The 24,403-nt window shown below is 41.3% G+C and overlaps 1 protein-coding gene across 8 annotated transcripts in view; it reads left to right on the top strand.

The window, feature by feature from the left end:
* The first annotated feature begins 1,713 nt into the window (after positions 1 to 1,713).
* Positions 1,714 to 24,403, top strand: part of Rev1 (Rev1 DNA directed polymerase) — a 95,444-nt gene continuing 72,754 nt past the window's right edge. For 5 of the 8 annotated variants that reach the window (XR_012966476.1, XM_076186663.1, XM_076186664.1 and 2 more), the window contains exons 1-3: positions 1,714 to 1,854; positions 18,028 to 18,122; positions 18,628 to 18,754. Coding sequence is in view for 7 of the 8 variants with exons in the window: in XM_076186663.1 (XP_076042778.1) it covers positions 18,060 to 18,122; positions 18,628 to 18,754 (190 nt within the window). In the remaining variant the exon portion in view is untranslated. Of the gene's footprint in view, positions 1,855 to 1,967; positions 2,107 to 18,027; positions 18,123 to 18,627; positions 18,755 to 24,403 lie in introns of those variants that run through there. The other 3 variants (XM_076186661.1, XM_076186662.1, XM_076186665.1) reach the window with 3 other exon arrangements.

Below are 24,403 nucleotides of genomic sequence, written 5' to 3'. Positions count from 1 at the left end.
CTTTACTATACTTTCCGAGCCTGAATTTTTCCTCAATTTCCTTCATAATTTCTGGTTCATCTTCCTGAACTAATTTTAGTAAACTGCTTACTTTTTCATTTTCCTCATTGGTTCTTGAGGTTCTATCTGGGTTATGTTTCTCTTCCATTCCTAATATAATTATACATTTCTTTTTGTCAGCTAAGTCTCTTACTATATTCTCCTTCTGTCTCATTACTTTAATAACTGAGTCTTCAGTTTGTTCTCTCATTTGCTGTTTAATTATATCAGTAAATGCAACTTTACTGTTTTCTTTTATCGACTTCCATCCCTCTCTGTTTTCTTTACTATTCTTTTTCAATTCCTCATTCTCCACCTTTACTTCTTTTAACTGTCTTTTCAGGTTTTCTATTTCATCAGTTAAGTTTTTGTTCGCCTTCTCTAGTTCTTCCAATTTTTCAACCCGCCTTATAATATTGTTAACATGACCGAACCTACGCTCCAAGTCCTCGATCATCTTATCGACCTTCTCTTCTAGTCTTGTCAGTCGGGGGGGGGGGGTTTTGTACCCCCCCCCCACCCTCTTTAAATCCCTGGAAAATATTCTCATCACTTTCTACTGTATTGCTCTTATCTATACTTCTAATCTTTACATTTTTATTAGACATTTCATCGTCGTCGGGGGTCTTTTGTTTACCTTTCGCCTGTCTGTCTGGGCCAAGTCTACTCCTTCCTCATTTCCTTCCATTTCCCTCAGTAATCCCTCCCCTTCTCCTCTTTCCCTACTTTTCTACTACCTCACGAGCAATTTCCCCCCCACCCTGTAAATACAATAGGCACTTCTCTTTGCGTTGGGATCCACAATACTTCAATTTTCTTCAGAACGTCTTCTAAGCCGTCCGTTCGTTGAAGTGTGTGTATTTACCTAGTTGTATTTTACGGGAAGGGGAGCTATGCTCGTGGGATCCCGTCTTCATATCTCATTTTATCTAAACTATTTTTAAATTCATGTATTGTTTTTGCACACACCACTTTCTCATCTAACTTGTTCCAACTGTTTATTACTCTGTGAGGAAAGCTGTTCTTTTTCAAGTCTCTTCTATAGCTGTCTTTTTTATTTTCTTTCCGTGTCCTCTTGTATTTCTGTCATCCCATTTTATCAGATTCTCTCTATCAGTAATTTTTTTGTATGTGTATGTATGCATGTGTGTATATATGTATATTTGTGTGTATGTATGTATCATACTAACATGTAACAAAAATAAATAAATAAATAAATAAAAATCCTAAGGGAGAGCAACTCCCCATAAACTTTGCTTCTCGCTCTCCCTTTTCAACAACTAATTTTGTATATATGTATGTATAAATTGTATTTTATATTGTTGAATAAACCTAACTAACTAACTAAGATTATAGAGGTAAGAGGAAGAAAAGCACATGGGAAAAAGTTTCTTGGCTATTACAATGACAGGTCATTTAATTATGAAAAGATAAAACTCAGTCATGTGCATAAGTTTAGATTTTGAATCCATGTGAATTTGAGTTGTGATGTCCGATAAACTAAATTAGCTATAACGCAATTGTTTTGTGCGCCCGGCAATCTTCTAGTATCACAGCCGTATTAAATGTAAACAGTTTTTTTTTTATTTATGAATTGAATAAGAAGACTGACATCCTTATTCTCATTATGTGTTATAAAATTAACAATATGATATATCATTTGGCAATGTTTTCATCAAATAATTCATGATATATTTTTTCTCCTTCGAAAATATGTATACAAACAGTTAAAACCGTGGGAAAAATAAAGAAACAGGAATGAACACGCAGTGCCGTTTGAAAATAATGATTAGATATGAAGATTAACAATGATTGGTAAATATCGAATTCCGTATGTAATGTTTTGGTATACTAGTGTACACATCAAACTTAGCTGTCAGTGATAAATTCACATAAACATAGTCTTTGCCTCTTTTTATGGTCTCTAGACTCTAGTGTTGCTTGGACTCTTGGAGTGGGTGTCGATGATCACCTGAGGGATGTGGTCCAGAAATCATGAATCCGAATCATTCTGTAGTTACCAGTGGCTCAATACAGTTCTGCCCATTGAGAGCAAAATCTAGAAGAGTAAGTAAAGTCGTAGGACTCAAGTAGTGTGTATCAAGTTTTAGGAACAGTTACAGTTCTGTATATAATATACAGTGTATATTTATTATATTTGGTTGTAAATGTCATGAACTTTCACTTGCAAAGAAGTATAGGACAGTGCCTCTTTATGGAGGATTTTTGTAGCAGGGAATTTTATCTAGTACAGGAGTCCCTCAAATAATGCGGGGATTAGGTTCCTGAAATTACCGCGTATGACCAAATCCGCGTATGCTGACTTTCCATATTAAATACCGAGAACCGTATGTGTGTATGTATGCGTGTGTGTGTATGTATGTGGCGTATGTAGGTGTTTGTGTGTATATACATGTGTGTGTATGTGGCGTATATGCATATGTGTATGTGGCGTATATACATGTGTGTGTATGTGGCGTATACACGTGTGTGTGTGTGTATGTGGCGTATGTATATGTGTGTGTATGTGGCATATGTATGTGTTGTGGCATGTGTGTGTGTGTGTGCGTGTATGTGTGTGTTCACATGTACAAGTAAGCATGTATGTGCATGTGTCTGTGTTCGTATTTGTGTGTACACGCATGCGCATTCACAACATACACTGGTTGTCTAACACATGTCTACGTGTGCGTGTCTACACGTGTGTAAGCGTGTATATGTCTGTTTTTGATCTCCCAAACCACCACCGCCAGTAACAACAAGAACCTCATAAGAGAAATTAAGACATGACAACTGCAGTCATTTTCAGACTTATTAGTTGTGTTCCAAACGAAAGAAACATTACACTTCAACAGGTTAGGGCGGTGAAAATTTCATGATAGCACGGCACAGGTGGTGGAAGCGACAAGCTAAAGCTTGTTGGCTACCCCCCTACCACCCCCTACTCCCCCTCTCCTCCCCTCCCTCCCTCCTGCATCAGTACCCGTAGAATGACACGTAACCGCAGGCAGCCACCCACGGCTATCCCCTCGCCCCACACCCTTGTTTGAGCAGTTCCCAGTGTACATAATGACCGCGTTATATAAGGATCGACTGTATATGGTAAAATAGAAAGCAGTCACCACAAATGTTTGCGATGTTGCCGCGTGTGTGCGTATGCATGCCCGACTCGGCGCGAATTTTAAAACGGTTCTCTACATTTGAGATGGTTTTGAAATAAAATCCACGTATGATTGAATCCGTGTTATTCGAATCCGCATTATTTGAGGGACTCCTCTGAACCCATACTACAAATTCACTCGCAACCTTCACAAGTACGGATACTGTAACCCATGATATATGATATCCACCACTCAGTGGGGAAAGCTGTTCTTTTTCAAGTCTCTTCTATAAATGTCTTTTTTTGAGGTTCCTTCCATGTCCCCTTGTGTGTGTTTGTGTGTATTCACTTAGTTGTATCTTACGGGAAGGGGGGCTATGCTCATGGTGTCCCGTCTTTGAACCTTGCAGTGTCTAGTTTGCTCTTAAATTCATGTATAGTTTTTGACAATATTGTGTGTGTGCATATACATGAATTTGAGGCTATGTATAATAAATTAGAGATGGGTACTATAAGTTGGAGATTTATAAATCAGAGGCACTTCCATTGTGAAGTCAATATTTTGGTATTTTATTATGAGTGCACACCTATCATCCTATGCAGTATAACAGAAAATTAATTATTAATTTTATAAATTATAATAATGAAATATATATTTTTCTTGGTAATCAATAGCAGAAAACATTGCTAAAAGCAGTATACACATGAATGAAGTTCAAGTTGTGGTGACTCCTTGAGATCCCAGCTTTGTTTTGATAGATTTGGAGGTCAAAGACAATGACGACCCTGAAGACTTTTAGAATTACAGGTACTGCGTTACTAAAAGTAGGTTAGGTAGGTGGGTTAGGTTAGAGTAGATGACTTTATCATAATTTAATTTCTTCAACCTCCACATCTACCAAAACAAAGATGGCATGTCAAGCAGGCACAGCAGCGGCTCGTTTGTGTTGCTTTTAGCAACTTTTTCTGTTATTGATTTCTGCCAAGAAAAATGTATATTAAGGTGATTTATTATAATTGACAAAATTAGTATTTAATTTTCAATTGCTCTATCGCATAGATGTGCTCTTCTAGAAATTTACCATTATTTTGTGTGCTTTTAGATGTTTTGTGGTCCTCTATCAATAATCATGTATCACCGAAAGTATTTGTTACAGATTATAATGTCATAATTGTCTAAGTTTGGGCTGAAGATTTTCATTAACAGCATACTTGTAAAATCAATTAATACTTGTGAAAGTACAAGTATATTTATTCAACTCATTCCAGTTACTCTGTGTAACACCTTTTTTGTTCCCCAGTTCTGTTATATCCCATTACTTTGGTGCTAAGATGGGAGGGAGGGTGGAGAGGAATGGAGTGTATTTAGGGATGGAATGGATGGGAATGATTTTATGCCTTTTTCTTTTTGGCTACCTCCCTTGTAAGGGGGAAAAAGCCTTGGTATATGATTGTGAGAAGAAAGATGGATGTGTTAGCTTTGAGTGAAACTAAGTTGAGAGGGAAGGGCAAGTGTAAGTTTGGGAGTGTAATTGGGAGGTTATCAGGAGTGAAGAGAGGGCATGGGAGAGAAGGGGTGGCTATATTAGTAAGTGAAGAGATAGGTTAATGTGTAGTGGAGTGGAAAGAGGTTTCCTCAAGGATAATGTGGATGAAGGTGAAACTGGGAAAGGAGATGTGGGTTTTTGTAAGTGCATATGGGCTGGAGTGAGAATAGTGTAGAAGTAAGGGAGGCTTTTTGGGTAGATTTAAATGAGTGCATAGAGGGACTAGGGAGAAATGTCAATGTAGTAGAACTGGGAGACCTTAATGCTAGGGTAGGAAATGAACCAATTGACGGAGTGGTTGGGAAATGTGGAGTTCCAGGAAAGAATCGTAGTGGAGAGTTGATGGTGGAGATGTGTCTAGAGAGTTGATGATAGCAAATACAGTGTTTCGGAAGAAAGTCAAGCATAAGTACACATGGGAGAAGGTGGTGGATGGAAGGGTGGTAGATAGAGCGTTAATGGACTATGTAGTGGTAGGTAGGAGTATAATAGGAAGAGTTAAGGATGTACATGTACTAAGGGGAGAGAGTGGGGGAATATCAGATAATTTTTTGGTGGAAGGTAAGTTGAGAGTGGAGGATAGATGGAGAAAGAGGAAAAGGACAAAAGGTAGGGAGGTGCTTAGAGTGAACTCTTTAAATGAAAAGGAAAAGGAGAAGGAGTACAAGAAGCTGAGAGAGGAGTGGGAGGGAGTGAAGGATAGAGTAGAGCTAGGAGTGGAGGAATGGGGATGGTTCAAGGAGGGAGTCACAAAGTGCGCAAAGATGGTGTGTGGAACAAGAAGGACAGGAGGAAATAGAAGGAAGGGTAGTGAATGGTGGGATGAGGAAACAAAGAAGGTTGTAGAAGAGAATAAGCGAGCTTTCACAGATTGGTTATAAAATAGGACGAGGGAGTCATATGAGAGATACAAAGAAAAGAAAAGAGAAGTAAAGCACAAGGTAAAGGAGGCAAAGAGGAGAGCAAATGTGAAATGGGGTAAGGGTATGACAGAAAATTTTGAAAGTAATAAAAAGATATTTTGGAAAGAAATTAAGAGAGGAAGAGGAGGTGAATCAAGTAGAGAAGAAAAGGTAAAAAGGTGGAGATGGAGAGATGTTAATGGAAGAGAAGGCAGTAAGGGGAAGATGGGCAGAATATTTTAGGGAGTTGCTAGATGTGAAGGAGGATAGGGAGGGAAAGATAGCTGCAGTGGGAAGTGCTAAGAAAATGACCATGATGAGTGAGGATAATGGAGGAGAAATAAGGAAGGATGAAGTGAAGGCAGTTAAGATGATTTGAGCAGGTAAGGTACCTGGTCTGGATGGATGCCATGCAGAATGTCTAAAAAAAGGAGGTACAGTGATGGTGGACTGGCTGGTGAGGTTATTTAATGTTTGCTGTAGAGAGGGTAGAATGCCGGAGGACTGGAGGAGTGCCTGTATAGTTCCACTTTACAAGGGAAAAGGGGACAAGTGTGAGTGTAGTAGTTTCAGAGGGATTAGCTTGTTAAGTGTAGTTGGGAAGGCTTATGGGAGGATGTGAGAATCAACACCGTGTGAGATCGAAACCTTTATTGGTACGACGTTTCGCTTGTTACAGCTTTTTCAAGTACAGACATATGGCAAACACTCTGAGTACATATAGGCTGACGGGGAAGGAACTGGGAGAGGTTATCAGGGAGGGGGGGTGTGAGAAGGGGACGGGTGGGACTTGGTGGAGATAAAGGAGGTCATTTCGGACAGTTTGTTGAAGTGGACTAAGGGGGACATTTCATACATTTGTATAATGCGGGTAACAGATGGATGATAGGAGGGGCGATGTTGAACATGCCTCTGTTCTGCTCAATGGTTTTGAAGCTTTGAATGGCGGCCGCTTCCAGGCATTTCCTCCTCACCCTGTCTGGTTCACTAAAAAGAAGCTCTGCGTTATCCCAATCCATCAGGTGGTCGTTGGTGTTCCGATGGATAACACAGGCGTTGGTGGTGATGTTGTTTCGGGAATCGTAGCGATGCTCCCGGATCTGGGTCTTCAGGTCACAGGAGGTCTCGCCAATATATACTTTATCACATCCAGCACAGGGTATGCGGTAGACAACAGTGTTTTTTCCCCACATCTCTTCCTGGCTGTCACTCCTTCTAGAGAGCTCTTTGATAGTCCTGCTGGACTGGCCCACTACCTGAATGTTGCAACACCCAAGTGTCCGGGTGAGGGTGGTGGTGACACTGCTGGCTGGAAGGATAAGCCTCCTAGCTGGATCTATCGTTGGTTCCCGCCCTTCCATTATTTTGAGTGCCTTTTTCTTGCACTGGTGGATGATGCACTCTGGATATTTTAATTTCTGAAAGACCTCCTTTATGTGCCTAAACTCATCCTCTAAGACTCCAGGGCTACAAATTCTGAGAGCTGTGAGGTAGAAACCTATAACTACACCTTTCTTAATACTGAGGTCATGGTGGGAAAGGAAGTAAGTCAAATCGTGCTTATTGGTTGGTTTCCTGTAGACTGTAAATTTTGTTTGATGATAAGGGTATCCAAAAATGGAAGGGAATCGTTGACTTCTTCCTCCATGGTGAACTGGATGGATGGCTCAACCTTGTTCAGTGCCACTTGGAGTTTGGGGATGTCAAACCGTCTGGGGGAAATAAGTAGTATGTCATCCACATAGCGAAGCCATACTACGTTGTCAGGAACGATATCCGAGAAAGGCCCTGCTTCTAGAAATTCCATGAACAGGTTGGCAAGGACAGCGCTCAAAGGAGCGCCCATGGCCATGCCAAACCTCTTCCTGGAATTTGAAATAATTGAATTGGACACAAAGCTGTATTAAATCCACAAAGTCATTGGGGGGTATAGGGAGGTCAGTGTCGGAACTAGTGATTTTAGCCCTAAGGAGGTCAATCACTTTAAGGGTCAGGATACGTGTGAATAAAGAAGTCACATCCATGCTGGCCAGCTTTTTGTTGCAAGCAGGAACGTCCTTAATTCTATTCAATAGGTCCCCTGAGTACCCAAAAGGCGAGACAAATGTTTGGCCAGCGCACCTGCCAGTTTGTGTGGCGCACTCCCGATCCCTGATGTAATGGGTCTCATGGGTATATTGGGCTTGTGGGTTTTTGGGAGCCCATACAGGGTGGCTGGACGTGGGAGGTTTGGCAGGAGGTGAAGTAAACACTTACCAGTTTCTGATTTCCTAAGAATCCTCCTGGCTGCCTTAAGGAAGTTATTTCTCTCGACATCCACTTTCGCCTGGGTAACTTCAGCGTAAGTATTTTCATTGCTGAGGAGGTCGGTCATCTTATGTAGGTAGGAAGATGCGTCCATCACCACCACTCCTCCACCTTTGTCTGCGGTGGTGATCCTGACGGGGGGGTCCTTGCCGTGAGAAGGGGACGGGTGGAACTTGGTGGAGATAAAGGAGGACATTTCGGACAGTTTGTTTAAGTGGACTAAGGGGGACATTTCATACATTTGTATAATGCGGGTAACAGATGGATGATAGGAGGGGCGATGTTGAACATGCCTCTGTTCTGCTCAATGGTTTTGAAGCTTTGAATGGCGGCCGCTTCCAGGCATTTCCTCCTCACCCTGTCTGGTTCACTAAAAAGAAGCTCTGCGTTATCCCAATCCATCAGGTGGTTGTTGGTGTTCCGATGGATAACACAGGCGTTGGTGGTGATGTTGTTCTGGGAATCGTAGCGATGCTCCCGGATCTGGGTCTTCAGGTCACGGGAGGTCTCGCCAATATATACTTTATCACATCCAACACAGGGTATGTGGTAGACAACAGCGTTTTATCCTCACATCTCGTCCTAGCTGTCACTCCTTCTAGAGAGCTCTTTGATAGTCCTGCTGGACTGGCCCACTACCTGAACGTTGCAACGCCCGTGACCTCCCGTGACCTGAAGACCCAGATCCGGGAGCATCACTACGATTCCCGAAACAACATCACCACCAACGCCTGTGTTATCCACCAGAACACCAACGACCACCTGATGGATTGGGATAACACAGAGCTTCTTTTTAATGAACCAGACAGGGTGAGGAGGAAATGCCTGGAAGCGGCCGCCATTCAAAGCTTCAAAACCATTGAGCAGAACAGAGGCACGTTCAACATCGCCCCTCCTATCATCCATCTGTTACCCACATTATACAAATGTATGAAATGTACCCCTTAGTCCACTTCAACAAACTGTCCAAAATGTCCTCCTTTATCTCCACCAAGTCCCACCCGTCCCCTTCTCACCCCCCTCTCTGCCCCTCCACCTACCACCCACCCCTCCCTGATAACCTCTCCCAGTTCCTTCCCCGTCGACCTATATGTACTCAGAGTGTTTGCCATATGTCTGTACTTGAAAAAGCTGTAACAAGCGAAACGTCGTACAAATAAAGGTTTCGATCTCACACGGTGTTGATTCTCACAGTCTTGTCGGCTTTTGCCATTGTGTTTCAACTTGTCACGATTATGGCAGGATCTTGATTGAGAGGATTAGGAGAGGAACAGAGGGAGTAATTGGTGAGGAACAATGTGGATTTATGACGGGTAGAGGTTGTGTAGATCAGATTTTTGTGGTAAAACAAATATGTGAGAAAGCTATAGAAAAGGGGAAGGATGTTTTTGGGCTTTTATGGATCTGGAAAAGGCTTATGACAGGGTAGACAGGAAGGCACTGTGGGAGGTTTTGCGGATATACGGGATAGGAGGAAAGCTTCTAGGAGCTGTCAAGAGTTTTTACGAAAGTAGTAGAGCATGTGTCAGGATTAGAAATGGAGAGAGTGAGTGGTTCGAGGTAAAGGTGGGACTTCATCAGGGATGCGTTATGTCTCCCTGGCTGTTCAATTTATTCATGGATGGGGTGGTGCGAGAGGTAAATGCAAGGGTAGGGTCAGGGATTGGAGATGGTTAAAGAAAATGGAGAAAAGTGGGAGGTGAGCCAGCTGTTGTTTGCGGACGACATTGCGCTTGTAGCAGGATCAGAGGAGGGATTGAGGAAGTTGGTGACAGAGTTTGGGAGAGTGTGTGAAAGAAGAAAACTGAAGATAAATATGGGTAAAAGTAAGGTGATGAGATGTACAAGGGGTGAAAGTGGCAGCAGACTGGAAGTGAGCATTAACCTCTTCACTCCGGGGCACATCGCACGTCGGGCAGCATTAGCTGCCCGACGTGCGATGTTGCGTCATAATAATCGCATTATAAAAAATAAAGTCAGTGCTCAATCATTCATTCTCTTTCACCTGTGTATTTTGATAACCATAGAAAATATGATGAAGCCAGTTTAGAGAGAATGGAAGTTACATAGGTACGACTACAATAAATATAATCAAGATGCCGACGTCGGCATCATCGAGTACCCACTTGCTCCTCATGCCGCCTACGTAGGCGTCACCGTATGGAAGTGGTTAAGGGAGAGCGACTAGAGGAAGTGGATAGTTTTAGATACTTGGGTGCAAATGTGGCAGGGAAAGGTGGAGTGGAGGTAGAATGTAGATTGAGAGAAGCAAGTAAATGCCTTGGTGGATTAAAAAGTGTAATGAGGAATAGACATTTGGGAATGGATGCTCAGAGGAGACTATAAAGGAGTGATTGTGCCAACAGCACTGTATGGGGCAGAAACATGGAGCATAAGAGAGGAAGAGAGAAGGAGTTTGAATGTGTTTGAGATGAGGTGTCTGAGAAGTATGATGGAGGTTACTAGGCTAGATAGAGTGAGAAATGACGAGGTGAGGAGGAGAACAGGGATGGAAAGGGAGCTGGGAGATAGGGTTGATGAAAGAATGTTAGGATGGTTTGGACACATGGAAAGAATGAATGAAGAAAGACTAGTAAAAGAGGTGTGGAAGGCAGATGTGGAGGGAGTGAACATGAGAGGACGTTCTAGGATGAGATGGATGAAGGGGGCTTTGGGGAAGAGGGGAATGTCTGTTGAGGAAGGACGGGAGAGGACAGAAGACAAGGGTGAATGGAAAATGGTTGTATATGGATGATGATGTGATGCATAAGGTGGAATGGGTGGGGGGATGGTGGGGTGAGGTATGTGCGAGCAAAATTTGAAGCAGCCCGAAGGGATTTCCCCTCATCTTCTCCTTTTCTACATGAGGGGACGGAGAGAGGGGTCGCCAATTTAATGAAGCGGCTTTGCTGTGGATGTGCTGTGACTTGCGACACTGCCTCTGACCCAGGACAGTGGACAGGGTGCAGGGATGACCCATCATCCAGGAGGTGCTAAGATAAGAGGGAGGGTGGAGGGGAGTGGAGTGTATTTAGGGATGGAATGGGTAGAATGATTTTATGCCTTTTCCTTTTTGGCTACCTCCCTTATAAGGGGGAAAAGCCCTGATGTATTTACCTAGTTGTATTTACCTAGTTGTATTTTGCGGGAAGGGGAGCTATGCTCGTGTTGTCCCGCCTTTGTATCTTGCAGTGTCTAGTTTGTTTTTAAACTCATGAATGGTTTTTGCGCATACTATTTCATTGTCCAGTTTGTTCCAAGTGTCCAAAACTCTATGAGGAAAACTGTTTTTCTTCAGTTCTCTTCTATAGCTATGTTTTTTTATTTTCTTTCCATGTCCTCTTGTGTTTCTTTTGTCCCAGTTAAGTAAGTTCTCACTATCGAGTACCTCTGTGCCTTTCATGATTCTGTAGATGGTCAATAGGTCACCTCTCTCTCTTCTTTGCTCCAGTGTCGGTAACTCCAGTTTAGCCAATCTCTCTTTGTATGATAGGTTTGCAAGTGCAGGTGCCATTTTTGTAGCTGCTCTTTGGATTCTTTCTATTTTCTTTATATTCTTTTTGGTACTGGGGGACCACAATGTCGCTGCATACTCTAATCTAGGCCTTATCAATGTAACCAATATTTTTTTCATCATGTCTTCGTCCAAGTATGTAAACGCCACTTTTATTGATCTTAGCAAATTGTAAGTCTCCCCGACAATTTTGTTAATCTGTATATCATAGGACAAGTCGTTTGTGATAATTACTCCCAAATCTTTTTCGGATCCTACTTTCTTTACTTCTTTGGTTCCAATTGTATATTTTCCTGATATTCTGTTTTTGCTTTTTCCAAACTCCATTATGCTACACTTCTTAGTATTAAAGTCCACTTCCCATTTCTGACTCCAGTTCCATACCCTATTTAGGTCTTCTTGCAGTGCTTCACAGTCCTCATCAGTTTCTATTTTCCTTAGCAGTTTGGCGTCATCGGCAAAGAAGCTCATGTAGCAGTTCACGTCCTCATCCATGTCATTCATATAGATAGCAAACATTATTGGTGCCAGCACAGATCCTTGCGGTACTCCACTGATCACCTCTTTCCAGTCTGAATATTTTTCTCTGAGCACTACTCTCATCTTTCTACCAGTCAGAAAGTCCTCTATCCATTTTAGTAGGTTTCCCTGTATTCCTCCTATGTGTTCCAGTTTTTTTAGTAGTTTTCTGTGTGGTACTTTGTCAAAGGCTTTTTGCAAGTCTAGGAATGCACAATCAGCCCATCCATTTCTTTCTTGCACTATGTCTATTAGTCTTGAGTAAAAGCATATTAAGTTTGTGGAGCATGATCTTCCTTGTCTGAATCCGAATTGTCTTGGGTTTAATATGTCATTGTCTTCCAGATGTTTTACCCATCTATTCTTGATTATTTTCTCACAAATTTTGGCAATGGTGCTTGTTAGTGATACTGGCCTATAGTTGGTGGGTTCTTCTTTGTTTCCTCCTTTGTGTATTGGTACAATGTTAGCGTTTTTCCAGTCCTCGGGTATCTTTCCTTCTTTGAGTGAGCTGTTTATTAAGATGTGTATTTTGTCTGTTAGTTCTTCTTTGCACTCCTTTAGAATCCAATTTGCAATACCGTCCGGGCCATGTGATTTTCTGACATCCAGCCTTGATAAATGTTCTGATATTTCCTTTAGTGATGCTGTAAACTCATTCATGAGGGGAGATTTCTTGTTTTTGTCTATGTCACAATTCGGTATTTTCTCTCTGGTGAAAACAGATTTAAAGTGATTGTTCATGACTTCGGCCATCTCTAAATCTTCTGTGTATTCTATGTTTCCTTGGCATAGTTTCACCAATTCCTGTTTGTTTTTAAGTTTACCATTCACATACCGATAGAATAGTTTGGGTTGCTCTTTGCATTTGTCTATAATATCCTTCTCATGGTTCCTTTTCTCCTCTCTTCTCACATTAACATACTCATTTCTATAGTTAACATAAATTTGCCATTTGCTTTGTTTTTTGTCTTTTCTCCACTTTTTCCAAGCTTTGTCCCTTCTGTCTTTTGCCTCACTGCATCTTTTGTTGAACCAACATTTAATGTACTCTCTCTCTCGCTTTTGTCTTGGTACATGCCTGTTTACCCCTTCATTGTAGTTTTCCATCAATATATTCCATTTCTCTTCCACTGCTGTTTCTTCCCTGTAAAATATTTCCCAGTTTGCATTCCGGAAGAATGTCTTTAGTTTTGTAAAGTCTGTTTTGTTGTACCTCAGTCTTCCTTTCCTATGCTTTTCGTTCCTCTCTATGTCTATTTCTTCCTTTAGTATAGTTTCGATGAGTACATGGTCACTCTTTCCAATTGGTGTCTCATACTGGACTTTATGCACTATTTCAGGCTCTGTTGTAAATATTAGATCTAGTTTCGATGGCTCTTCATTATTTCTGTACCTTGTGTTTTCATGGACCCATTGGGTCATTGTGTACTCCATGGTCATATCTAGCAGTACATTGCCCCACGAGTCATCTCCTCCTTGCACTGTCATGCTGTCCCAACAAATTTCTTTGCAATTGAAGTCCCCCATAACTACCAGATTACCCTTACCCATTAGTATCTCATTGAGTGATTTTCTTGTGTCATCTAGCATTTTTTTATGTTCAATTTCTTTCCAAGCGCTTGTTTTTGGAGGCACATAAGTCACCACAAACTTTCTACTTTTCATATTCTTGCCTTCGACTTTTATCATGATCAATTCAGCATTACCTTTGCCCTCTGCAATTTTTGTCACCTTTAGGTCTTTCTTGGCCAAGAACATGATTCCCCCTCCCTGTTTCTTGTCCCTGTTTTTTATCCAGTAGTTGTATAAACCTTGTCCGATAACAGTGGATGGTATTTCACCTCTTAGTTTAGTCTCTACAATTCCCATTATGTCTGGTTTTGCTTCTAACAGATAATCATTGAGTTCGTTCAGTCCCGAAATTAGTCCGTCAATGTTGGTATAGGCCACTTTTAATTTTCTTCCTTCTCCCTGGTTTCTTCTTCCCTTGTTTTGTTCGTTTTGAAGCGCCATTGTCTTAATCTCAAGTCTATTACTCTCCACTGGAATTCTTTGCATTCTGTCTCCGATCTTTTCAAGTTTTTTTCCTTTGCTTCTTCTCTTAGCGCCCTTTCTTTTTCTAATTCCTCAGTACTCATTTCTCTTTTTATCCATATCTTATTGTATTTTTCACTCTTTGCCAAGTTACCTACTTTCTCAAATATGTCTTCTACTACCACTTGTGACCTTAGTTTTATCTTTAGAGGTCGATTCCTATCCTTAGTATAGCGACCAATTCTGTAAGTCTCTTCTAAGTCTGTGCCTGAATCACTATCTCCCCCCTGAATTTCATTAAGGATTTCTACTGCTGTCTCTTTTTCTTCTTTTTCTCTCATGTACCTCGCCAATCCTTGTTTTTCTTTAAGCCCATAAACCACAATACATTTCTTCCTATCTACTGTGTCCCTGACCCAATTTGCTTTTTCGTTAATCACTTGAATGATTGTGTCTTTTGCATTATCTTGCATTTGCTGCTTGACTATTTCTTTGAAAGCAATTTCTTTATTTTCAATATTTTCTTTCCACTTTTTAATTTCCTGGATACTGTCCCCACCTAAGTTTTCTTCGATCTTTTGTGTCAATTCTTGGAATTTGTTGTTCACTTCTTGCTTTAGATTTTCGCTATTATTATCATTAGTTTTCTTCTTTTCATTTTCATTCTTCAGTTCATTTATGTCTCTTTTCATTTCTTTAATTTCGTTTGTAAGATCCAAGTTAGCTTTTTTCAGGTCAGAAATTTCGTGGTTAGTCTTAGATAAACAATCAATTAAACCAATTACCTCTTTTCTTAAGTCCATGATTTCATTTTCCCACCGAGTCCTATTTTTGCTCATCTCTCTCTCTATCTCTAATAATCTACTTAAGTTCTTTCTTTCGTACTTACCAAACCCTAAGAAATCATTGTCGTATGTATGTGTATGTATGTATGTATATATATATATATATATATATATATATATATATATATATATATGTATATATATATTAAAATATATATATATATATATATATATATATATATATATATATATATATATATATATATATAACTTAATCAGAAGTTTGGGTTTGTGATTAGGACTGATATTTCAAATTTTTCATATTTTTCAAGATTTTTTTCTTTATTAGTTCATACAATTAAACCGAGTATATATTTAATTTATGACACAGGTTTATCAAAAACAAATAAGTGAAAACAAATGACAGTTATAAAGCAACTTAACACATCAGAAATGGCTCCATTTCCTGGATTTGTGGTTGTCCAGGTTGCACTCCCGCACAAGCCCCCAGATATAGTCCTCCAACAGTTTCTCATTGTAGTAGCCCTGGTACCTCCATTCTATCTACTTCACATCTTGGTGGAATCACTCACCTTGTTCTTCTGAGTAGGCACCTATATTGTCCTTGAATTTGTCCACGTGAGCACCCAGCTTATGAAGTTTAAGGGACATCCTCCATCCCATGGCACCAAAAGTCTTTACCAGATTCTCCACCAGCTGCTGGTAGTTTTCAGATCAGTGGTTGCCCAGGAATCCCGTGACAACTGCTATGAAACAGTTCCATGCTGTTCTCTCAATCCTACTGAGCTTATTGGAGAACTTGGTAGACTCAAGCACCTTTATCTGAGGTCCAACAAAAATGCTGCCTTTGATTTTGGCCTTAACTTGGGGAAGAACTTAAGAAGGTACTTAAAAGCAGCTGATTCCTGATTGGAAACCTTCACGAACTACTTCATCAACCCCAACTTAATGTGCAGTGGCAGCATTAGTACAATCCTGGGATCAACCAGTGGCTCCCACATGACGTTCCAGGTCCCAATTACAAATTTTATTCACTGCTCCCAATTCTTCCTGTTGTAGTGGTCAGAGATGGCTCTGCCATCCCAAAGGTAGAGGAAGGATTGGAATTTGATAAAGCCTCCCTGGAGACCAATCAGGAAAGCCACCATCTTAAAGTCTCCAATGATTTCCCAATTCTACTGCTTTTATTGCAGAGCTTTCAGGAGGACTTTCACACTGTAGTAGTCCTCCTTCAGGCAGACGGAATGGGCTAGGGGCAGTATCGGGAATGTGTTTTCATTGTGGAGGAGGATAGACTTCAAACTTGTAGATCTGTCAATGAAGAGCTGCCACTCCTTGAGCACAAATGGCACCCCAATAATGTCAAACATTCCAGGCACATCATGGCAGAAGCAGAGACCTTACCTAATAGTGTAAAACCCTGAGAAATATTTGTGCTGACTTCTCTGACTTGTCATCTGCACCTCCTCCTCGACCAAGTTCCACTGTTTCATCCTGGAGATGAATAGCTCTGAATTGGACTGGGTCAGACCCATATCCCTGACCAAGTCATTTACTTCTTTTTGATTTGGGAATTGAGGAACTTTCTCTGGTACCTCAGGCAGGTAAGCCAAGTCCTCAGCATCCATCTCCTCCTCTTCATCAAAATACTTGTCAAGGACTTCACTTGGAGGAGGTGGCACTGACACATGATATTTGGAACAGTGAGGAATTGGAGAAATTGATGATGGGAGATCTGGGTAATGCACAGCAGCAGCATTCTTTCCTTTCTGCTGCTTACTGACATCCACCTTGCAAAAAAAGGAGTTTGTGGAGTGGTCTGCTGGCTCTAGCCAGACCGGTGGGTTGGAGAATTTCAGGGACATTTTCTCACCTTGCAGCCACCCTTCCAGCATCTTACAGTGCTCACAACAGTAGTGAGTGGCCCAGGGCTTGTCCTGGTCTCCAACTGGCATCCCAGAGTACTTTTGGTAGGCTTCATAAACCTTCACTGATGTTTCCAAGGAAAATTTTTTGCCTCTCTTCTTTATATACTCACTGCATATATAACAGAAGGAGTTGGGAGTGCCGGCAGCCCCTTGAAGCCATCTGAAAATATAGAGATATATGTAATCAGAAAATATGGATCTTATAGAGCTGAAGGTATAAATTATAAACATGTTAAACGTACATGCATAAAATAAGTAGGGTAATTCATGCCATCAAAAATTTTTGAAAAAAAAAAAAATTGGCACCAAGTTGCACCAGTTGCACTAAAAAATATGATATGAATTGCTTTTACTGCAATTTAAGGATATAAATTAAGTTGGAACCTTACATGAATTTTAGTCTAAGTATGTTAGAAAATTAGAGAATAGGATACAGGACCCAACAAACATTGCTCTTTTCCTGTATACTACACACATACATAAATGTGGATAGATTGAAGAAACATAGTACCCACCTTGGAAGAATGAAGAGAGAGAGGTGACATCTTAATGATGTTTAAACTGGAAGCAAATTTAGTGAAAGTGGACAGAAAAAATTACTTGTATGAGAAGAAATATTGATTAGAGGTCACAGTAAATAATTGAAAAACTAACAAACAAATTTAGATATGTAAATAAATATACATACATATACCAAAGGCTTTTTCCCCCTTACACGAGGGGTAGCCAAAAAGAAAAAGGCATAGAAACCATTTCCACCTATTCCATCCCCCATATACTCTACTCCCCTCTACCCTCCTCCCTCCCTCTAATCTTGGCACCTCCTGGATGATGGATCATCCCTGCATCCTGTCCACTGCCCTGGGTCAGAAGCAGTGTTGCAAGACACAGCACATCCACCACAAAGCCGTCCCCTCTTGAAGAAAAGGAGAAGATGGGGAGAAATCCCTTCGGGCTGCGTCAAAATATTTCTCATACATACTTCCTCACTCCCCCATCCCTCACCCACTCCCCCTCATGCATCACAACATCATCCATACACAACCCTTCTCCATTCACCCCTATCTTCTGTCTTCTCCTGTCCTTCCTCTACAGACATTCCTCATATATAAATATGACTAGGTAGATACACACACAACACACATATATAGGGAGATTAATAAATTGATACTATAAACTTACATGATTTCATGTAAATTTTATTGTGCTTGGCTCAAAATGACTAGGTTCAAGAGGAGCTACATGTGTATATTAGCTTATTGTTCACAGATATATTCTATTGAAATGAATTTATATATTTGGTAATTAGTTATATTATCTTTTTCTAGATACTTGGTTTCAGCTGTGGTAGACTTCAAGTATGGGAGGAAGTCGTGGCAAAAAGAGAAGACGGGGCTATGGAGCCTCAGGCTTTGAAGAATGGGTAAGCCTTATTAGATGTTTTTTTGTATTTCACTGACTGGTAAACATCTGTATGAAGGCATTCAAGAATGATTCTTAGCCTTTCCTATGGATCTTTTTGAGAAGAAATGGACTGTTGCATATGTTAAGCAAATGTTGGCTGTATCTATGTCATTAGCTAGTATCAGGAGGAGAAAAATAGTAATTGGATGTCAGCTGATATCCAGAAAAAAATGCAGAATCGAATATTAATCTAGGTTTACATTTCAACCACTTGCTTGATATCTCATTAAGGTACACAGCATTTTTCTTGTGCTTCAAGTGGTTATCTGCTTATAACACCTTTAGAATGTCTTTATAGTCAGCCATAGTGGAAATTTTACTTAGTTTAATTAGGAATTAGTATAATAGGATTGAAAGAAGTGATCTACCTCTCCTATGCCTAGCCACTTCACTAATTTCAGAGTGGTACTGATGAAAAAGCTCAAAGAATAACAGTCAAATTTATTACTTCCATGTTTTGTCAGGGAGGTTATATGGCTGCTAAAGTTGCCAAGTTGCAGGACCAGTTTCAAAAGGAGGCAGTATCAACAGGTGGTGAAGAAAGAGTTGGCATATTCAAAGATATTGCTATCTTCGTAAATGGATACACTGGTAGGTCTCAGATTTCATGAAAGCATGACACTATGCACCATACATCATAAATCATAAGTTTGTTTTATTTGCACTGAGGTTCATTGTTTTTGTAAAAAGGATAATTGTTGCTTGAGTTTCACTGAATGGAAATCTGCAGTCCCTCAGCAGCTGGCAGTGGTCCTTGGTCATCCCAGAGATCTGGGAAAGAAACTTTAGACTGTTGTCTTTGCTGCTGCACTAATGTGGAGCTGTTTCTGTCACTGGCTGAATTTTTTTTTATTGTTGTTGTCAACTGTCTGTACAAGCAGTCCTGTCTTCCTTAGGAATGTCATGGCTGGAACAGGGTTTTGCCACAAATCCTTTATAGAGTGTATGTTGTGTTGTAGGCATGTTTGATTGTGTACAATGCAGTCTTCCATAATGTGTTGTATAGCATGGGATTCAGTCATTCAACCTCTTCTGGTAGCTTAAAACGGCCAAGTGGTGGCCACATTGCAGTCTGGCCAAGTGGACTCTGTCCTTTCAGGGGAGAGAGGATTCAGAGGGATAGATATCAGGGGGTCTGGCATGCAGCAATGTATTGTCCTTTAGTTTGTCCTGGTGTGGACCCCAAGAGTTGGGGTCCAACCAGCCACAACATACCCCTGCCACCAGCTCTCACACAGGTGGCACTGATCCTTAACCTCTTCACTCTGGGGCACATCATACGTCTGGCAGCATTAGCTGCCCGACGTGCGATGTTGCGTCATAATAATCGCATTATAAAAAATAAAGTCAGTGCTCAATCATTCGTTCTCTTTCACCCGTGTATTTTGATAACCATAGAAAATATGATGAAGCCAGTTTAGAGAGAATGGATGTTACATAGGTATGACTACAATAAATATAATCAAGATGCCGACATCGGCATCATCGAGTACCCACTTGCTCCTCATGCCGCCTACGTAGGCGTCACCGTATGGAAGTGGTTAAGAGCAGCTTTGGTTACCCAAACGAGTACCACAAGCCTTTTTACAACAATGCTGAAAGTAGTAGTAGTAGAAGGAGAATAGACACTGGTTGTCACCTCTCCATGAGTGAAAAGGTGTAAGAAATACATTTGAAGTTCATAAAAAGAGATCTTGGGTCTAGTTTGGAGACTGAGTGTCAGCCTATCAGAACTTCGTCTCCCAGTATAGGTGATGGGGTTGATGGGTTTTGAAAGTAGGCAGGTCTACTATCTTTGCAGGACCACCACAAGCAGGTACCTGTCATTGGTTCCTTGTTTTATCGAGGTATGAATATATAAGGGATTGATGATAGGTAACTGCATGAGGTGGCTTTCTGAAAAGGATGTAAGAAATAATCATATCCCTCCCACCCATCTTCAAACTCTATCAACCAGGGTTGTAGAGTCGGATGGTATAAGGTCCGACTCCAACTCCTACCTACTTATAACTAGAGAATTTTTGGACTTAATAGGTCCTGGAGCCGCAGCGTCTATGTCATGGGACCACCCCCCAACCCCAAGAGTTGGGGGCCAAACGGCAGCAACCAGCCCTGGCCACCGGCTCTACGCAGGTGGCACCGATCCCCAAGAGGAGCTATGACTGCCTTGGGGAGTACCACAATCCTTTTTCTCAACATGCAATGTTACGTTTTTTCTGCATTGAGGGGTGATTTTCCGGCGATCACCCCTCTTCTTCTACTTTTAGCCGGAGATGTAGAGAGCAATCCTGGGCCCACCACAAAATACACATGCCCAACATGCTCTAAACCCATTACTTCGAGCAGACAGACAAAGGGCTCAGTTCAGTGCAATATTTGCAAAAACTGGGCCCACCTCACTTGTACAACACTTGCTGACACAAACCAATACACAAACACTTGGACATGTTCTACCTGCCCTCCAATAACCCCACTCCCACCTCCCCAACCACAGCCAGCACCCTTACCCACTCCCACCTCCCCAACCACAGCCAGCACCCTTACCCACTCCCAATTTCCCTTTGCCCTTATCCCCAATCAGTACTCCCCTTCCTTTGTCCCCAATCTCTCCTTTCCCCCCCTCTAACCCAGATCCTCTACCTTCCCCATTAACACCCCAACCTCAACCCCAAACGGCAACATACAACACATACAGAACACACTACATCAACATATTACAACACAACATTGACGGTATTAACACGAAAAAACATGAACTCAAACACTTTCTTAAACAACACAACATACACATTGCAATTATACAAGAAACAAAACTAAGACACTCACACAAAACGCCATCATTTCATAATTACACCACCATCAGACAAGACCGGACCGACGGCAATGGCGGTGGACTCATCACCCTGATCCACCACTCCATCTGTTTTGTGGACACAAGTGCCACAACCAAAATTCTCCTCCCTACCACAGATAACTCTACAGAAATCCAATCCATTCGAATCCGCACAGGCAACAAATCAACACTGACAATAGTTAACATGTACATTCCCCCCCAGTCATCCCCCACAGTTCCAAACACCTTCAGGCCTCAATTTAGCCAACTAGCCTCAATCCCCAACCTGATCATGGGTGGTGACTTCAACGCCAAGTCGTCTGCCTGGTATGTCGACAACCCTGACACAGACAGAGGGCTTGATAAACAGACTCAGTTTGACTCATTGACTATCATGAACAACACACATAATGATACACATATCCCACACCAAGCCCTCTACACTCCCTCCTCTCCTGATATCACCTTCTGCTCCCCCTGCCTAACCCCAACAACATCATGGAGAGTGATCAGAACCCTTGGTTCTGACCACCTTCCAATCATCATCACCACCAAAACAAGATGCACCCCAGTTGGCCACAGACACACATACACCAATTACAAGAGAGCTAACTGGGAAGCTTTTACTTAAGAGACAAAACAACATTTTGAAACACTTAACAGTACACCAATCACAAACATAAACAATGCTGTGCACACTTTTGATACAATCATACAAAACGCGGACAAGAGATACATCCCTAGAGGCAACAGAAAATCACACAACCCCAACTTAACACCAGAAATCCAAGGCCTCATCAGACAACGAGACATGCTTAAACACAATACCCCCACACCTATCCCTCAAAACATAGCAGACCAAATACAAACACTAAACACTGTGATTGCCAATAAAATACAGGAACGAAAAACATAAAATTGGCAAAACTTTATCAATACACTTGATCACAAAACAAACACCAGCAAATTGTACTAAACACTCAACAGCATTACACTATCCAACAGTAACACAACACACTCTCACGCAGCAATAATCACAACAACAGACAATCTACCCTCAAACAGACAACAAGCAAACACACTCATAAATCATTTTGCACAGACAAGCCATCTCACTTCTCACCCTGACGACCGATGCACTATCAGACTCAGACTATACACCGTACATAGACAGTCAGACAAAACACATAATACATAATCTCAAGCACTCATCTGCCTGTGGCCCTGATAACATAAGTAACATCCACCTAAAACACATTGGACCACAAGGTATACACGCACTCACAAACATTGCAAACTACAGCTATTCACACAACACTATACCTGACATCTGGAAGCATGGTAAAATAATCACCATTCCAAAACCGAACAAAGACCCAACAATCCCAACATCGCACCGCCCAATCACACTTCTCTGCACCCCCTCTAAAGTCATTGAACGCCTAATACTTCAACTTGTCACACCACATATTCCCCTTGCTGACTCACAACACGGTTTTAGGCCACTACACTCCACAAACACTCTTCTTCTGATAAACCTCACACAAAGAATTTTAGATGGCATCAATTCAGATAGGCCCCACCACAGAACACTTCTTATAACATTAGTAAAGCTTTTGATGCTATCCCCCGCCACAACCTAACAAATAGAATATATAACACAGACATGCACAATAACACCAAAAGATGGCTGGCCAATTATCTGACAGGTAGGAATGCTTACGTGTCATATAATGGCCAATCATCGCACATCAGAAACATTAAGAATGGAGTACCACAGGGCTCTGTTCTATCCCCCACGCTCTTTAATCTATACATGCATGACATACCCACACCAGACACCTCAGAAATACAAATCTCTTCCTACGCAGACGACATAACAATCACATGCACACATCGTAACACAGACAAAGCTGCAGAAATAATCCAGCCATACCTTGATACACTCAACACATGGTTCATCACAAACAGACTCAAAATAGATCCAACAAAATCTACAGCAACACTTCTCACCAACTGGACAAAAGAACACAAATACATACCTCATCTCTACATCAACAACACTCTAATACCACACACAAACACACCGAAAATTCTTGGTGTAACATACGATACATCCATGTCTTTCAAACAACACCTCACAAACATAAAAAACAAATGCACACCTAGACTTAACGCACTTAAGTCAATCACTGGAACAACATTTGGACAAAACAAAGAAACTAATATAACAATATACAAACAATGCATACGCTCTGTGATGAATTATGCGAGTCCTGCATGGGCTCCTAATCTCAGTGAGACACACCACAACACCCTTCAAATCATACAAAACAAAGCCCTAAAAACAATTACAGGCTGCACAAATACAACACCTACAGACCATTTACACCATGAAACAAAAGTCCTCAAAGTCAAGGACCACCTCGACATGAGAGGCACACAAACACTTGCCACAGCCACCACAAACACATCACACCCACTACACTACATAGCAGAACACCCACACACACCAAGAAACATTAAAACAACACCCAAAGACCTGTATCACACACAGATACTCTCTTCTCTTCCTCCACAACCACCAAATACCAGCCTCCGGAAACATTCATAATCATATCACTCACCGCTCCATTAACACACTGAAAGACAACACACTGCTGCATGCCAGACCCCCTGATATCCACCCTTCTGAATCCTTTCTCCCACGAAAGGACAGAGTCCACCTGTCCAGACTGCGGTGCGGCCACCACCCAGCACTTCTAAGCTACCAGAAGAGGCTGGATGACTGCATTGTGAACAGCTGCCCAGGATGTAACACTTCACCCCATACCATACAACACATAATGGAAGACTGCATTATACACAATCATGCATGCAAACAACACAACATACACTCTATAAAGGATTTGTGGGAAAACCCAGTTTTGGCTGTGGCATTCCTTGGGGAGACGGGAGTGCTCGGACAGACAGTCTAGGGAAGGACAACAACAACTCCTAGAATTCCTAGGATGCCGACTCCGACTCCTTTGATTCCTCCGACTCCTTAACTCCTTGACCCCTATGTGCAAATCTATTCTGCAGATCCATATACCAGCCTCCCACACCTATTCAGCAAGCATTTTATAAATATTTTTCACGTATATTATTTTTTACGTGAAACATTCACTTGTATGATAAATATACTCACATATACACTCACCCAGCTTTATATATATATGCACACAAGCACGTATATTCGTATAAACATATATTAAATATATAATGGTATTATTTATGCTCATGATCATCTACCAGCTTTTGAGCACTTTCAAATCTGTCATGGTAGAGTTGCCACTTCAAGCTATATATTTTCTTTTTCCTTTGTGCCCCTCCCCTCCCTCCAAATAAAAATCATCTGTTATTTC

Source organism: Oratosquilla oratoria, chromosome 6 (genome assembly GCF_046742065.1).
Source record: "Oratosquilla oratoria isolate Oo_2021 chromosome 6, ASM4674206v1, whole genome shotgun sequence".
Lineage (NCBI taxonomy): Eukaryota > Metazoa > Arthropoda > Malacostraca > Stomatopoda > Squillidae > Oratosquilla > Oratosquilla oratoria.
Note: the sequence above shows the minus strand (reverse complement) of the source record. Positions and strands in the feature narration are given on the sequence as shown.